At 39.5% G+C, this 16898-nt stretch overlaps 2 protein-coding genes across 11 annotated transcripts in view; both read left to right on the top strand.

Annotated features, from left to right (window-relative positions):
• Positions 1–14775, top strand: part of CPB2 (carboxypeptidase B2) — a 39988-nt gene extending 25213 nt beyond the window's left edge. Inside the window, exons 8-11 of the mRNA XM_027116249.1 lie at positions 2675–2768; positions 7537–7739; positions 10462–10549; positions 14430–14775. Of these exons, the coding sequence (XP_026972050.1) occupies positions 2675–2768; positions 7537–7739; positions 10462–10549; positions 14430–14614 (570 nt within the window). The 3' untranslated portion in view covers positions 14615–14775. The remainder of the gene's footprint in view (positions 1–2674; positions 2769–7536; positions 7740–10461; positions 10550–14429) is intronic.
• Positions 14776–15421: 646 nt separating this feature from the next.
• The window catches only part of ZC3H13 (zinc finger CCCH-type containing 13), a 91423-nt gene continuing 89946 nt past the window's right edge, over positions 15422–16898 (top strand). For 9 of the 10 annotated variants that reach the window (XM_027116243.1, XM_027116239.1, XM_027116245.1 and 6 more), the window contains exon 1: positions 15422–15761. The gene's annotated coding sequence lies outside the window, so the exon portion shown is untranslated. The remainder of the gene's footprint in view (positions 15762–16898) is intronic. The other variant, XM_027116246.1, reaches the window with a different exon arrangement.

Genomic DNA, 16898 nt, shown 5'->3' with positions numbered 1-16898 from the left:
GAAAACAGAACAGGGGATACAGGATACATAGGCTGAATTATTTATAGAATCCTGGACCCTGGTATAATGGTTTTATTATGAAAAAAATTTTTTAATTCATTATGGAAAAGTTCAAACATATATGAGTGGGAATAATTGTATGGTAAACTCCTATGTACCCATCACACAGCCAATCAACTCATAGCCAATCTTTTTTTTTTTTTAGCCAATCTTTTTTCATCTATATCCCCAACTCCCTTCTATCTTACCCATATTATTTTGAAGCAAATCTCAGATACCATATCATTTCATCAATAAATATTTCAGTATGCCTCTCTAAAAGAGGTCTTAAAAAATAACTGTACAATTATACCTAAAAATGAACAATAATTATTTACTAGCATAAGATTTCCAAGCAGTGTTTAAATTTCCAGTTGTATCATAACTTTTTAAAAAGTTTATTTCTTTGGTTCAGGATCCAAATAGGCTAATATATTGTGATTGGTTTATAGCTTTTATTTTTATTTTGATCTGTAGATTCTCTCTCCATCTCTCTTTTTCTCTATTTCCTTGCAATTTTTTCATTGAAGAAAAGAGCTTCCTGTTGTCTGGATTTGCTAATTGCTTTTCCATGTTCCTTTGTCCTCTGTATTTTCCAAAACCTTATATTTGGATTCTAGAAGCTTTATAAGATTCAGGTTTGACGTTTTTGGCAAGACTACTTCATTGTGATAGTGTGGTCTCCCAACAGGAGGTGCACAATGTCTGGCTGTATCTCTTTTTGTGATGTTAGCTACCTTGATGCGCAGTACCTACATCCGTTCATTCTTACTAGGAATCGTTTGAATGGTATTTTGATTGTAAAATCATGAGTTGCAAGAATTAGAACAGCATTCTAACCGAACGTACATTGTAGCAGAATTGCGTTCTAACCAATAGGCGAATTTAATCCTAGTACCCTTTAACTCAATCATGAACATAAGTATGAATATCATGGTCTGTCTCATCTATACTGGAAACCATTACTATTTCTAATCCATCAACATCATGATTCATGTAAAATTACTCAAGCAATATGAAGTACAGTCCTTTCTAATTTAATGAGGAGCACATAAAAACATAGTTGAACATATAGGAAAAACCTACTTGAATAGCACATACAAACACTAAGGAGAATGAGAATAATTGCAGTGATTAGATACATAAGGAATTATACAGGAATTTTTTTATGTAGAGGGTAATTTAAGCAGAAGAGATAGGAATAGTGAAGGAGATTGATGAAAAAGTCATCTCAGGGAAGACAAATACTGTGAGTAAAAGTTTGTCCATAGGAGTGAGCAAACCCTGAACTAAGTAAATGAGAAATACCTAGTATAGTACCTAACACAAAATTGGTGTTCAATAAATGGTCACATTTGTAGGTTGCTATTACAATAAATTTATGCCTTCACTGGAATCACAGTGGAATTCAGCCACCTTTTAGATATTCTTACTCCCCAACTGTCCTTTGTATCTTAACTCTGCCAATTAGTCCCTGAAGTGTGAGAACTTGATTTCCTCAGAACAACTGTTGCTACCAGAATCACAGGTCTGGGGTTGGAAGCAGACTGGGAGGCTTGGCGAAAGTGTTGGTGGAATAGGGAAAAGTGTGCCCTGTCATCCCAACCGAGAACTTAAACAAAGTCTGTGCAACTGTTTACATGATCAAATTCCCAGATTACCCCAAGAACCCAATGGAGTATTTGCATTACGTTTAAAAACCAGAGTTGAATCAGTACAATCAAAGGAGCCATCAGGCTAGAGGTGTCTGCACAGCTCTGCCTCCTAAAGGTTTTTTTTTTTTTTTTGCGGTACGCGGGCCTCTCACCACTGTGGCCTCTCCTGCTGCAGAGCACAGGCTCCGGATGCACAGGCCCAGCGGCTATGGCTCACGGGCCCGGCGGCTCCGCAGCACGTGGGATCCTCCCGGACCGGGGCACGAACCCGCATCCCCTGCATCTGCAGGCAGACTCTCAACCACTGCGCCACCAGGGAAGCCCCTCCTATAGGTTTTAAGTGAGTGTTGAATTCAATCTAAAGAGAGCATTGAAACTCATGACCCAACAATTTTGTATTATAATCATCAAGCTTGCTAAAAGACTTGATCTTAATTATTCCCACCACAAAAAAGAGATGATAATTTATGTGACATGATAGAGGTGCTATCCCCCAAATGGCAATCATATTACAATATGTAAATATATCAAATCAACATGTTGAACACCTTAAATTTGTGCAATGTTATATGTCAAATACATTTCAATTAAAAAAATGACCCATAGTTTTAATTTGAGTTGAAACACCAAGTCATTTTACTTTTCACAGAAGGAACTTAAAATGACAATGCATAAAATTAAAGGAAACAAGGCCAAATAAGAAGGCCAGTAAGCAGCCTAGCAAAACCAAATGAAATGGTTTTTTTGTATAGGTCAAAGCTCATGAAATATCACCATTTCAGTTGATTCAAGTTTGAGTGAACCCAGCTGAGACCTGGATAGAACAGGGGCTATGCAAGAAGTACTGTGAAGACAGTGACAGGATAAAGAGATGGAGTTGAAGGAGAGAAACACAACACTGTCCACTTAGGCTTTAAAAGTCGTGTCTTTCCTGAACTGCAAACATGGCTGCCCTGGTTACCTGTGTTTTGTTTATTTAGAATCGAATGTGGAGAAAGAACCGTTCTTTTCATGAAAACAATTCTTGCGTCGGAACAGACCTGAACAGGAACTTTGCCTCCAAACACTGGTGTGGTAGGTTGTTTGCTTTATTTCTAGCAAATGTCTCTTCATTTAAAAGGTGGTATTCCTAAAAGCTCATTAATTCAAACTGATTAGAGGGGAGGCCTATCTGAATCAGAAGATATTTTAGATAAGAAACTTTTTGGTTAAACGTAGTGCTATGAAGTTTGACTCAGATCAGCAAAACACCCTTACCCTCTTCCTCCCTGCCATGTCCATACCTTTAAAAGAAGGAAGTTGGATTAGTTCTTTAAGTTCCCTTCTAGCTTCAAAATTCTAAAATTCTATTTCTCTGAAATCATAAGGAAGTGACCACTAAATTTCCTACTTTCATCAACAAATAACATTCATTATGAGGATATCAAAGGCTAGGGTTGGATGGGTACCTCTTATTTTCAATTGCTTTGGAAAATATTGACTTCTATAGTGCTGCAAAACATTTTGTGGGGGTTTTTTCCCTTTGGCTTGTGGGATCTTAGTTCCCCAACCAGGGATTGAACCCATGCCCCCTGCAGTGGAAGTGTGGAGTCCTAACCAATGGACCATCCTGGAATTCCCAGAACATTTTGTTTTGTATTCACTATTCACTTTTTTAAGTTCTTTCTTTCATGAATATCGTAAAGAGAAACTTGTGTCCAGCACTGTGGGAGCTCCTTGTTCCTTGATTCCAATGAGTTAAGACACTCAGTGAACACTGATTTAGGCATTTGGGGATATTGTCTGCTCTCAGGGAGGTAGGTGTTAGTTCACCACCCCCTCACTATGTTTCATAGTTACTACATTTAAGAAACGACTACAAAGCAACACTAAACTTAACGACTGAGCTGGAATCACCCATATTTTTGGAGGTGGGAGCATGTGACAAGGGAGCACAGCTATTGAAACCACAGAAACATCCTCTTCCTCCCATTCCTTTACTCTACACAGTCCTAGGTACATGATCTTCTGTATTTCCTTTTAAAAAAAGAAGTGAAAATTCATGATTTTGAACATTTCATCATTATCCCAAAGTAGATATGAAAACTTTTCGGTCGAGTACTTACCTTTTCTCTTCATTTCCTCCTTCCTCTAAGTCAGAAACCCCATGAGGGCAGTGACCACTATCCATTACCTAGTGCAGTACCTGACACACTGAGGGGTCTCTGAAAGCTATTCAAATGAACATGTGCATGAAATTAGTTGTTTTAAGAGAGCTACAGATAAAGTAAGTAAACAGAGGGAAGAACAGTTGATCCTGCCTCAGGCTAAAGGGAATCACTTAGTGGTTTCTTCGTAAGAGGCCGTTGTTAAGATTATTCAGTAAAAGTGCCCACTGCGCATTCTTTCATGTGTTTGTTGGCAATCTGTATATCTTCTTTGGAGATCATTAATCATTAGAGAAATGCAAATCAAAACTACAATGAGATATCATCTCACACCGGTCAGAATGGCCATCATCAAAAAAATCTAGAAACAATAAATGCTGGAGAGGGTGTGGAGAGAAGGGAACACTCCTGCACTGTTGGTGGGAATGTAAATTGATACAGCCACTATGGAGAACAGTATGGAGGTTCCTTAAAAAACTACAAATAGAACTACCATATGACCCAGCAATCCCACTACTGGGCATATACCCTGAGAAAACCATAATTCAAAAAGAGTCATGTACCAAAATGTTCATTGCAGCTCTATTTACAATAGCCAGGACATGGAAGCAACCTAAGTGTCCATCATCGGATGAATGGATAAAGAAGACGTGGCACATATATACAATGGAATATTACTCAGCCATAAAAGGAAACGAAATTGAGTTATTTGTAGTGAGGTGGATGGACCTAGAGTCTGTCATACAGAGTGAAGTAAGTCAGAAAGAGAAAAACAAATACAGTATGCTAACACATATATACGGAATCTAAGAAAAAAAAAAAAGGTCATGAAGAACCTAGGGGTAAGACGGGAATAAAGACACAGACCTACTAGAGAATGGACTTGAGGATATGGGGAGGGGGAAGGGGAAGCTGTGACAAAGTGAGAGAGTGGCATGGACATATATACACTACCAAACGTAAAATAGATAGCTAGTGTAAGCAGCCTCATAGCACAGGGAGATCAGCTCGGTGCTTTGTGACCACCTAGAGGGGTGGGATAGGGAGGGTGGGAGGGAGGGAGACGCAAGAGGGAAGAGATATGGGAACATACGTATACGTATAACTGATTCACTTTGTTATAAAGCGGAACCTAACACACCATTGTAAAGCAATTATACTCCAATAAAGATGTTTAAAAAAAAGTGCCCACTGAGGTGTAAAGACTGCCACAGCAGTGATAATTGGACAGGGAGCCAGAGAAACAGCAGCTAATATAAAAGACCTCTGAATAAATAGAGCTGACAGTTGCTAAGTGCTGAGCAGTTTATATATTCCATCCCCTGAGTTTCATTATCTACACATCATGGATGAAGAGACCCAGACTTTAAAAGGTTAAGTCCCTTGCTCAAGAGCACAGAGCTAGGAAGTGGCAGAGCTGGGATATAAAGCCAGGCCGACTAACTCCAAGTTTGTTGAAATTCTTCTAAGTCTGACAATCACTCTTCAGTTATAAGTTCCCTTTTGGAACTTCTTTCATCCGCAGGCTCTTTTGCTGCTCTATTTTACTTAATGTTTTTCGTGGTAAAACTAGCATTACCTGGGCTTCCCTAGTGGCGCAGTGGTTGAGAGTCCGCCTGCCGATGCAGGGGACACAGGTTCGTGCCCCGGTCCGGGAGGCTCCCACATGCCGCGGAGCAGCTGGGCCCGTGAGCCATGGCTGCTGAGCCTGCGCGTCCGGAGCCTGTGCTCGGCAACGGGAGAGGCCACAACAGTGAGAGGCCCGCGTACCGCAAAAAAAAAAGAGAGAAAGGCGGGCTCTGTAAGGATAATAAGGATCATGGAGTAGCCCATGGAACCCAAGGACTGGGATGCAGGCAGACCTCGGAAACAGACTAGAACTGGGCCTGAGGCACTATAGGGAGCTCAATGGCTCCTTTCTTTCCCCACCTCATCTCTGCAATGCACACTGGCCTTCTCTGTGTCCCAATCCATGTGACGATAATGATGATGGTAATGCTGATAAACAAGTTATTAAACACTCAGTATATGCCAGCACTGGGAAAAGCATTTTATAATTTATCCATTTAGTAGATAAGGAAATTGAGGTATAGATAGGTTTAAAAAAATCAAGATTGACTTGCCTCCTAGGGCATGCCCGATAATTCTACTCTTTCTCAACCACTCTAGAAGATTGATTGAAATGCAAGTGAGTGATAAACGGCTTAAACCCCAAAATAGAAGACTAGAACTTTTAAAAATTACTGTTGAGTCTTAACAATTAGCAGTGCCTTACTGGCATTTAAAAAAAATAAAATAAAACAGAAATATATTTGAAAGGAAAACTTCCAACATGTTAAGAGTTGACAGTGCCAGATGCCCATCTTGTGCCACAAGTGTTTTGTTAAATGTAAAATTCCCATTGAGTGAAAAGAATTTGTCTTGCTTGGTTGCTCTGGGAAGCCAGAGAGCATATGGGTATTCAGATTTCCTGCTGGGCCACAAAAGTTCTGTTGATAGTACATAGAATGGGGATTCCAAACAGTCCTTATAATGGAAGTCTAAAAGTAGTGTCCAACGTAAGGCCTCATCTTTCATTACCGCCATTCATTCCTATAAAGGACTAATTTAGATTACATCAACTTTTGACTTATTGGTTAAAAAAAATTACCCAAGCCATATAGCTATTAAATGGCAAAGACAAGATTGAAATCAAGTGATGGGGTTTTTAACAATATGTTACATAGCCTCTTAGTGTAAAGAATGGTTATCACCAATGGTGCCCAATTTGAGTCTCCTAAAATAAGAGCATTTACTTCACAGGTTTGCCGTAAAGATTAAATGAGATATCGCCTGTAAGGCTTAGCAGAGTTCCTGACAGATAGCTTGTGCTCTTTGGATGTCAGCTGGTGATGTTATTGCTGTTATCTTCTTTGTTTTCAAGAGAGTAGCTTGACTGAAACTAGAATCTGCATCTTGATTTCAAGTTATCAGTGGAGGGATTCCGAATGGCAAAAGACAAGTGAGGGACCCAAATCGGGGCTAATAAACGGTTTCCAGGAGGGAAGAATCTTTCTGGGTCAGAGGTGGCTCCCTGGGGCTCTACCGCTGTGAATTAGGTACAGAGGAGAGAAGTGATGGGAGTCAGGCTACCATCCGAAGTGATGTTTTGTATAATTTCTCAAAGGAATGAACACATATTAGTCTAGCACCAAATATCGCCATTCCGTTTTACTTACTAAACCACGTTAGCAAGTTAGAAGTAGCACTGAAAGCAGACTTACATATTCTGAGTTCTCAAATGAGACTTTTATGAGCTGGATTAATTAGTGATTTTTAAGCTACACATAGCAGAAAAACCAAACTTACAATGATGGAAGAAAATGGGGTTTATTTTTCTCTTGTAACCACAAGTTTGGAGGCAGAGCTGGCATTTCTGAGACTCTCTTAGCCACTTTCTCGGGGCTGCAAGATGGCTGCCCTCAGGCAGCAACTGTTGGATGGCTTGCTATGAGGGCATGTAAATATTTGAATTCAGAATAAACACAAACAACATTTAGGGGACATTAGAAATATGTTCTTTACAGAGCTCAAGTGAATCCATTTATCTAAAAATGTTACACCCTATATATTAGGAGAATACATGGTCAGGGAGATCACAAATTACAATAGGTTGCGTGTCTACTTCTGATTCCACTCCATCAATTTCACTACAGAGGAAGGTGCCTCGAGTTTCTCGTGCTCGGAAACCTACTGTGGACTTTACCCTGAGTCGGAACCAGAAGTGAAGGCAGTGGCTGATTTCTTGAGAAGAAATATCAACCACATTAAAGCTTATGTCAGCATGCATTCGTACTCCCAGAAGATAGTGTTTCCGTATTCCTACAGCAGAAGCAAAAGCAAAGACCACGAGGAACTAGTAAGTGCTGCTTAATTTTCTCATTAGCATTTCAGAAGTAAAATAATACGTAGTTCAAGAATCAAAAACTGTGGGGGAAAACGTTCTGTAGAGGACAAAGGGGGATAGGTGCTTTATATCTTGATCTAACATTTCTGAGAGTCACCCTAGGTCAGGGTTCATTGAGAGATTGTAAAGGACTGAGCCTTATTTTGAGGACATGAACTTCCGTCTAGCAGAGGGGCTCTCTAGGAAGATGTCAGACTAGCTCTTGGAACCTCAGGAGGGAACCAGTCTACCTTGACCTAATCTACATATGAAGCCATATGAACAAGGACAGGGACAAGGCTTCCTGGAATTATTGGTCTGTTTGTAGGTGCTAGCTTTCTGCAACAGCCCGCCACATATCAAGTCTTAGCACAATACTTAATCGATTTGATACTAGCATTGGGAATTGTTTATACACTGACCTTCCTAACTTGCAGGGGTTTGGTCCTATTAAAAGCAACTCCAATTTCAGCATTGAGGCAAGACCTCCCTCCTTTTGTGGAATGCAGTGGAGGATACAGTGAGTTCAAAGAGGACTCGCAGTTGGCTACCCCCTCATCACTTTTTGGTCCCAGATAGTCTATGCTTGGATTAATGGCAAAGGATGCAAGGGTTCTTGATGGATTGTGGCTAGGTTTGGACAAATCCTCATCCCAGATGCTCTCTGGGATGGAAGTGCCATGGCAACAGTCCACTTCTTGCCCAAGGTCTGATCTTTATGTACTGGTTTGTTTCTTATTGACTTGTTTTGGTCTGGTTCTCTTAACAGAATAAACTATAGCCACATTAGGGGCTAGCAATTCCTGATGACAAATATAAAGTTATTTGCAGTTGCTAAGAATAACTCATTTAGAACAGAAACATCCTTGATACTTATGATTCCTTTCTCCTCTCGAGGGAAAACGTTTAAGGAAAGCTCCTTTATTGGTGTTATCTTTGAAGAAGTGAGAGGGTATTCATCGTGATCTGGAAATAGACTTAGTGTGATTTTGAATTATTTTTGGATTACTATCATCACAAGCGTTTGTTGAGAGTTATTATGTGTAAAATACTGTGTTGATGGACATTGAAAGAAGCATCAGGTAGGACCCTGCCCTTTAAGAGAATATGAAATGGTTAGGGAGCTCAGCCATTAGCAATTGTTACAGATAGCTGTACTGTAAGGTATAGTAACTACTAAGTAAGTGACACAGATGGTACAACTCACTTCTGACTGGGATAACTAGGAGTGGCCTCATTAATTCATTCAGAAGGAAACAGATAAGTGAGGGGATAAAGTCCCTGTTCCGAGGGCTTATAATCTATTAAGGTGTGACATACTGTAAAGAAAAAGGAATGATAAAGTGCCAGTGAAGTGAAGGAACAGGCACAATTTCAGCCAGATACTGAAAGATAGGATTTCTGTAAGTGGACCCGGAGGGGAAGACTTTCTAAGCTGAGGCCAAGGTTCTCCCCACAGGAAGTATGTTCAGGGGAATGTAGGGTCAAAAAAAGGAAGTTGATCCCTCAGAAAGTAGATGAGGTCAGCCTGTGAAGGAGAGGTCACCTAGTCTGAATGTCAGAATCAATTTGCATTTTATTCTGTAGATCAGGGGGTTCCGTGAAAACTTTTGAGCAGAGGAATGGCACAACATCATATCCGCTGATATTCCTCAGGTCCTTCAAGGGAGGGACAGCGAATACCATGATGCTAGTGCCAATTTCAGAAAAGATCTGCATAAGCTAGAAACAAAAATAGTGGAACAGGGGACTTTGTTACTATCCTGCAGCACACCAGGGATATAAACTTTTTTATTTGATGAGTCTTTGGGAGGCATTAGACATTTTACACGAAAAGGAAATAGAGTTTGTGAGAAGAATGAGGAGGGAATCATACATTGCTGACATACGTGTATTGTTTAGAGAAGCTGGGTTTAAAGTTTGGTGACAACTTTGTCTAGTTGTTTGCCTTTGAAATATAGTTAGACTTTGTTTTACAGTATAATTTTGTTACATATACTTTGTTTTACAAAATAAATGAATTCCTAAAAAAGGCATATGAGAATTATTTTTTCTTCAACTTAAATAAAATTTCAATATATTGGAAGAGTCTGCGTCTAAAGCCACCCAACTGTGATTTCCGTAAAGAGAAAAACATTTTTAAAAGTTAATTTATTCTTCTCAATTTATCTCTTGGATAAATGCAGATTTTTTCATATATACAATTCTCCCCACACCCCAGCTCTATTGAGATATAATTAATTGACTTGTAACATTGTGTAAGTACAAGGTGTACAATGTGACGATTTGATACACATATATATTGTGAAATGATTACCACAGTAAAGTTAATGAACACGTTCGTCACCTCACATAATTAGTTTCTTCCTTTGTGGTGAGAACACTTAAAATCTACTCTCTCAGCAACTTTCAAGTATATAATACAGTATTGTTAACTGTAGTCACCAGGCTGTATTTTAGATTCTCAGAACTTACTCGTCTTATAACTGGAAGTTTATATCCTTTGACCAGCATCTCCACATTCTCCTCCCTCCACCACCCCCAGCCCCTGGCAACAACCATTCTGCTATTTCTTCATATATACAGTTTGATTGAATAAATATATGATTGGGTTTTTGTGTTTTTTTAAGAAACTTCTACCTGTCTTGTTTTAAAGCTGTACATTAACTGAAATTCCATATCTTATTGATTTCAGTCTCTAGTGGCCAGTGAAGCAGTCCGTGCTATTGAGAATACTAATAAAAATACCAGATATACACATGGCAGTGGTTCAGAAAGTTTATGTAAGTATTTCTTCTTAAGATCTTAGGGGACTGTGAGGTACTAAAGAAATTTGTGTTTGGTTTTTCTGTGTGGATTTAATTTTTCTAAGTGGAATCTTTAAACATGGTCCCATGTAAAACAATTGGATTATAACAGTTAGAATTGGAAGCATGATAGCTATGACAGTACTGAACAAGGCTATATTAATACATAAATATACTAAAAAGAAACCAAAATGATACTTAAGAAATTATGCTCAGTGCTATAGAGTAGGGATTATAGAATCGGTATCACACTAGTTGAGTGAAACAGAAAAAGTCATAAAGGGTCAAAAGAATGTTTAAGATGCCCAGGGCCACCATGTAAGGTTGTGCAGGTTGAACACTGTACAAATCTAGGAATACCATTTACATTAGATGCTTTTTTAGGGGCAACCTGTGTCCAAGAGTATAGCTCATGGCACACTACAGTTGAATGTCCTTTGTTTGTATCACACTGATGGAACATGTGTGTGGCAAGCTCTTAACAAATATTTTAAATTAATTTCTGCTGGGAGATATTTGTTGAGGGACTCCTTTGTATCCACAGTGGGATGACAGACAATTTTGCTCTTTTTGAAACTGGAAGGGGAGATGGGAGAAGAGAAACAGAAAATAAGCGTGTAACAAGGTATCAGCAAACTATAACCCATAGGCCAAATCCAGCCCACTGCTTGCTTTTGGATAGCCTGTAAGCTAAGAATGGTTTTTCCATTTCTTAAATGGTTGAAGAAAACCAAAAGAAGAATAAGATTTTGTGACATGCGAAAATTACGTAAAATTCAAATTTCAGTGTCCACAAATAAAGCTTTATTCAAACACAGCCACACTCATTCATTTGCATATTGTCTATATAGCTTTCAGGACAGTGGAGTTGAGTAGTTCTGACATAGACTATGTGGCCCTCAAAGCCTAAAATATTATCTGGTCCTTCACAGAAAAAGTTCGCCAATCTCCAATGTAAACAATTAAATAGTAAAATATAGTGTAATCCCACTGATAAGCGAACAACATAATATTAGCGTATAGGTTTGAAAATGACTGCCTGAGAGAGAGGCAGCTTAGCTCAGGTGGCCTGGAAAGGTCTTCCTCGGCAGGTGACACGTCTGGGAGACCTACCCAGTAAGTGGCTGCCAAACAAAGGTGTGGGAAAAAACCAGGGAGAGGAAATGGCATGTGAACAGGCTTTGAGATAATATGTGCCAAGTCCCAGAGTTTCCTTTAACAGGTATGATTTATAGGGGGATAAAAACACATTCGTATTAATAATCACATCCATATTATTTTCAGTAAATTACTTGAGCACCAAAGGTCTATTAGTAGAAAGTCCAGAATCTTCCTTTTCCTCCTCAATCATCCCAAATTATCTCAGGACAAACTGAGGCCAGATTGGTCCACGTGGTGTCTCTGTCTCTTGCTGTCACTGGTCTATCTCTGCCTTTGCCGACCCAGGTCCTTGCTCTGGGTCACAACTTCCATTCATAATTCAGAGCTTTCTTGATTCCCATCCTCTCTCTCCTGTTGTTCCCCAAAGCATGACCATAGTGCCTCAGGGCTGGAGGCAATTCTAGAGCAACTTCTTGTTTTGACGAAATCATTCCATCTCCAGGCATGCATTCATTCAATACAAATCTGTGTGTGTGTGTGTGTGTGTGTGTGTCTGTGTGTGTGCATGCGTGCGCACGTGTACATAAGTATAAAAAAAATTCTGGAAGAATAAATGCCAAATATTAATAATAGCTATCAGAAATATTTGCTGAAAGAATAACAACTAATCCACTGTTGATGGATATTTTTCAATACTTCAGTATAAACAGTGCTTCAGTAAACACCTTTGTCATTAATTCAAGTATAGGTATTGGAAGGAGGAAAAATGATCACTTTGCATATTATATGAGTGTCTACCTGGAAAACACAAAAATAGAGTAACAAAGAGTTGAGTAAGGTGGCTGACTATGAACTAAATATAAACGAATCTATAACTTACTTATATACTAAAAACAATCAGGAAGAAAGTAAAATGGAAAAAAGATCCTACTGCCCCCCCCAATATACATGTATACACATGCAGACGTGTACGTATAGATACATACATACATATATAGATTCATTGTTAAATGTATATATGTGCGCACACAAATCCATATGATCTCTATGAAAAACCTAGAAAACTTTACTGGTGTACATAAATGAAGACAAATAAAAGGAGAAACCCACTACGGTTTTGAGTGGAAAAGCAATACAAAAAAAAGTGCTAGTCATTCTAAATTAGTTTGTATATTTAATGCAGTCCCAATGAACACTTAAATGACTTTGAACTTCATTTGAAAGAATACATTTGGTAGAAGAGCTTGTAAAATTCTGAAAAATAAGATTAATAAGAGAGAATTTGCTCCAACCAAGTATTAAAACACATTATAAACCTGTCATAGTTGCAGGGGGTTTTTGTTTTAATTATACTAATTATAAAGACACAAAGAAGCAATTATGGATAAACAAGAAGGTTCAATGTAAAGGAACTGAGCCTGGAAGTGACATCGTTAGAAGGGAATAGTGAGTACAGAAAGACACTCAGATATATAAGATCTAGTATCTCATAAAGAAGGCATTTCAAACAGTTAAGAATGTTAGACATTGTTCAATTAATAGAGTTGGAAAAACTGGTGAGTTACTTAGAAAAAAATTGTACTTAGATTACTAACATGTCTTTCTCCAAAATAAATTCCAGATACATAAAATATTTTAACATAAAAACACTGCCATAAACCAAGTTGAAGACTAAATGACCAAATAAGAAAAAAAATTCTCCACATATTACACAGGGCTAACAACACTTATGCTGCTTTTATAAGTAATCTATAAAATGAATCAAGAAGAAAAATGAGCAAAGACAATTGATAAAAATATAAAGATGGTCAATAAATGTACAAAAAAATGTTCAACTCACTGATAATCAAACATAAAGACAATTTGATATTATTTTTCACCCACAAAATTGCCAGAAATGTATAATTCACATGGATGGTATGGGAATGGACCATGGGCATATTCATATCCTGCTAATGGAGGTATAAATTAGTTCAATTCTTTTGAAGGCTATTTGGCAACGTGCAGCACAACAGCACAACGTGCAGCTCTCCAGATAAATAATTATTAAAATTAATTACATCCAGCTTTACAGAGCAATGCTATGAGATCATTAAAAATGATAAGGTAGGGCTTCCCTGGTGGTGCAGTGGTCAAGAATCCACCTGCCAATGCAGGGGTTATGGGTTCGAGCCCTGGTGCGGGAAGATCCCACATGCCACGGAACAGCTAAGCCTGTACGCCACAACTACTGAGACCATGTGCCACAACTACTGAAGCCCGCGTGCCTAGAGCCCATGCTCCGCAACAAGAGAAGCCACCGCAATGAGAAGCCTGCACACCGCAACTAGAGAAAGCCCGCGCGCAGCAAGGAAGACCCAATGCAGCCAAAAATTAAAGAAAAAAAATGATAAGGTAGATTTGAACTCATTAATACATAAAGCTGGCCAGGATAGATTATGTTTAGGAATGTTCCTGAATATCTTGTATAGAATGATCTTATTTATGTAGGAAAAATATGTTAAAGTATGCAATGAAAAAGAAAGCACTAGAATATAAATGGTGACCATCACTCCTTGGTAGGGTTATATGGGTAATTTTATTTTCTTCCTTAACCTGCTTTCCTTCAATCTCTATTTTCTTCCACAAACTTAAGATTATTTAATAATCAGAAAAAAGCAAAACTATTTTCATTTTTAGGGAAAAAAAATCCCATCTTGTTAGTTAACTTGAAACATCTGTATTTCAAAAAGTTATTTCTTTTTTCTTTTTGTAGATCTAGCTCCTGGAGGTTCGGATGACTGGATCCATGACTTGGGCATCAAATATTCGTTTACAATTGAACTTCGAGATACAGGCAGATACGGATTCTTGCTGCCAGAGAGTTACATCAAACCCACTTGTACAGAAGCTTTCGCTGCTGTCTCTAAAATAGCTTGGCATGTCATCAGGAATGTTTAATGCCCTTGATTTTTTCACTCTGTTCCCATATTTTAATTTACTGATTCCAGCCAAACCAAATCTTTGTATCACTTTCTTTTTAAGTTTTATCAGTTTTCATAAAAGGGTTTCCCATTCCTTGGTTTTGTCAAAGAACAAAATAAATGCTACCTTAAAATTAAGGCAGACAAGGATTCACATTTCTTTTTCCTTTTTTTTTTTTTTGAGAGGCTAGGTACTGATTTTTTCTTTGATTCGCGACATTTGACTAGACATCTCAAGCAATTGTAATACCTACTTTCATGCAGAGCATTGCATCCTGAACAAGAAAAGGAAAGGCTGTCACAAGTACATTAAAGATTTCTGCTCCAAATTTACAGTAAGTTTCTGCTAACGCCTTTAAAAACACACCCGTGCATTCCGTTTGCTCCACTGTAATAGACGATGGCCGAGAAAGCAGAGGAGTGTGAAAAACAGGACAAATACCGCCTGCCACTCCAGTTCAGCTGCTCAATAAAAACGTTGAGCGAATGAATGCAGTTATTCGCTCTGCATTTTTGCATATTCACAACAGCTGTCTATTGTAAGAAATTATGTAATAAAAGTAGAAAACGCTTTCTCTTAAATCCACTGTTAATTGGGAATTTTCTCTCTCCCGGGTTCCCGGTTTCTTTTCCAGGGCTAGCTCGTTAGGCACAGGTTTTTTGATTTCGACAGCTCGCCTAGGAAGCGACGTTACGCCCAGGGGGCGCGTCCACAAAGGGGCGGTGCATACGCGCTGACGACTAATCTAGCAGCCGGAAGCTGCCTCGGTCTACAGGGGAACAGGGCGAGCTCTTGATTTCCGGCGGCATTTTGAGGCGATCCTCTTAGCGGCCTGATAGTGTTTTCCTTGTCTCTTCTTACTCTCCAGTCTCTCTTCGTTCCTTTTTTTCCTACGTCCCAGGCTCGCTTGACCCTGGTGAAGCGGCAGGCGGGTTCCGCTCCCCAGCCATCCCGGAGTCCCTCGGTAGCCGAGGACAGGTTCCCGGGAGCCGCGCGCACCTCCTTCTCGCTGTCGTCTTCCCGGGGCCAGGCGCGGGGACAGAGAGTCGCCTCCCCCGCTCCTTGGAGCGGCGGCGGCGGTGCCACCTCCGGACTGCGCTTGCGAAAGGAGCTCAGCGAGGAGGTAAGTTTGAACTCCGTGAATTGGCGTGGGTACTGGGGGAAAGGCGTTGGGTGGGCCCGGGATGGGGAGGCCCTGCTTGTCCTCCATCCCTGCTTGGGTCACGCCAGAATTTTGAGCTCTCCTTGAGCATTCCACCCTTAACTCTGCAATAGATTCCTGTGCTCCTGACTGGTTTCTCGCCCTGGTTCTTATTCTGGCGAGTTTGCCTAAGGGGGCAAGTGGATTCAGACTGGAGGCTTTGCTGGGTCACTACCATTTGATGCGAGCCTGGGAACTCTTGCGCGGTATTCGCATTGGTATGAGATGGAAGGGTGCCGGAGTATGGTCTTAGATTGAGAAGCTCCCTCGTTACAAATTCCAGACCCGTTAGGGAAAGGTGTCTTACTTTTGGTTATATTTGGTCTTGGTTATTTCCCGGCAGTGATTACGACGCAGGTGCTCGGAGTTGAGGAGTGCTACTTTATCTTCACAGTCCCTAGGTAGTTACTTTTGGCAACTATCTGTCAGAAACCCGGAAAGGTGAATGAAAGGAGAGGCTCTGATGTTTGGCATTGTCTCTTTCTAAATAGCTTAAAATAATTTATGTGGCTGGAAAATTACTCAGAGTCCATATCACGTGAATGATATCGGTAGGATCTTGTTTGTGGAGCGTAGTGTCGAGCCATTCGGTTATATCCCGAGGTTTTCAGATAATTTGAACTACTTTGAAAATTATGGGCGTACGCAACCTCTTCAGGTTTTTGATTGTTTTGAAGAAATAATTTAAAAGTTTGGAAAAATCTTCACACCTCAGGTTTTCAAAGTTTTGCCAAAAATACTGTTGCAGTAAATCCAAATGCTTATGCAGTACAATCCATGCGTATGTATGTGGTGCCGGTTCTCGGAGTCTGGTTCTGCAGTGTTTGAAATTACTGACTTTAGAACCTAAGCGACAATGTTTTGGACAGTTTTGTAGACGTATCTCTAGATTTTCGAATAATTTAGAATTTAATGAAATATTTCGATTATAACATGACAGTTTCACAAAGAGACTAAGAATGTAGGTGCAGGTATGTAGCAATTTGTGTCTAAAAATAGTTGTATTGTGAAACTAAGACTTTTACTGTGGGAATCTGGGAGGATCTAGTTTTTTTCAGG

Source organism: Aethalodelphis obliquidens, unplaced genomic scaffold, assembly GCF_003676395.1.
Source record: "Aethalodelphis obliquidens isolate GAN/ISIS:26980383/991018 unplaced genomic scaffold, ASM367639v1 scaffold16, whole genome shotgun sequence".
Lineage (NCBI taxonomy): Eukaryota > Metazoa > Chordata > Mammalia > Artiodactyla > Delphinidae > Aethalodelphis > Aethalodelphis obliquidens.
The sequence above is the reverse complement of the archived record's forward strand: the minus strand, read 5'-3'. Positions and strand labels throughout refer to the sequence as shown.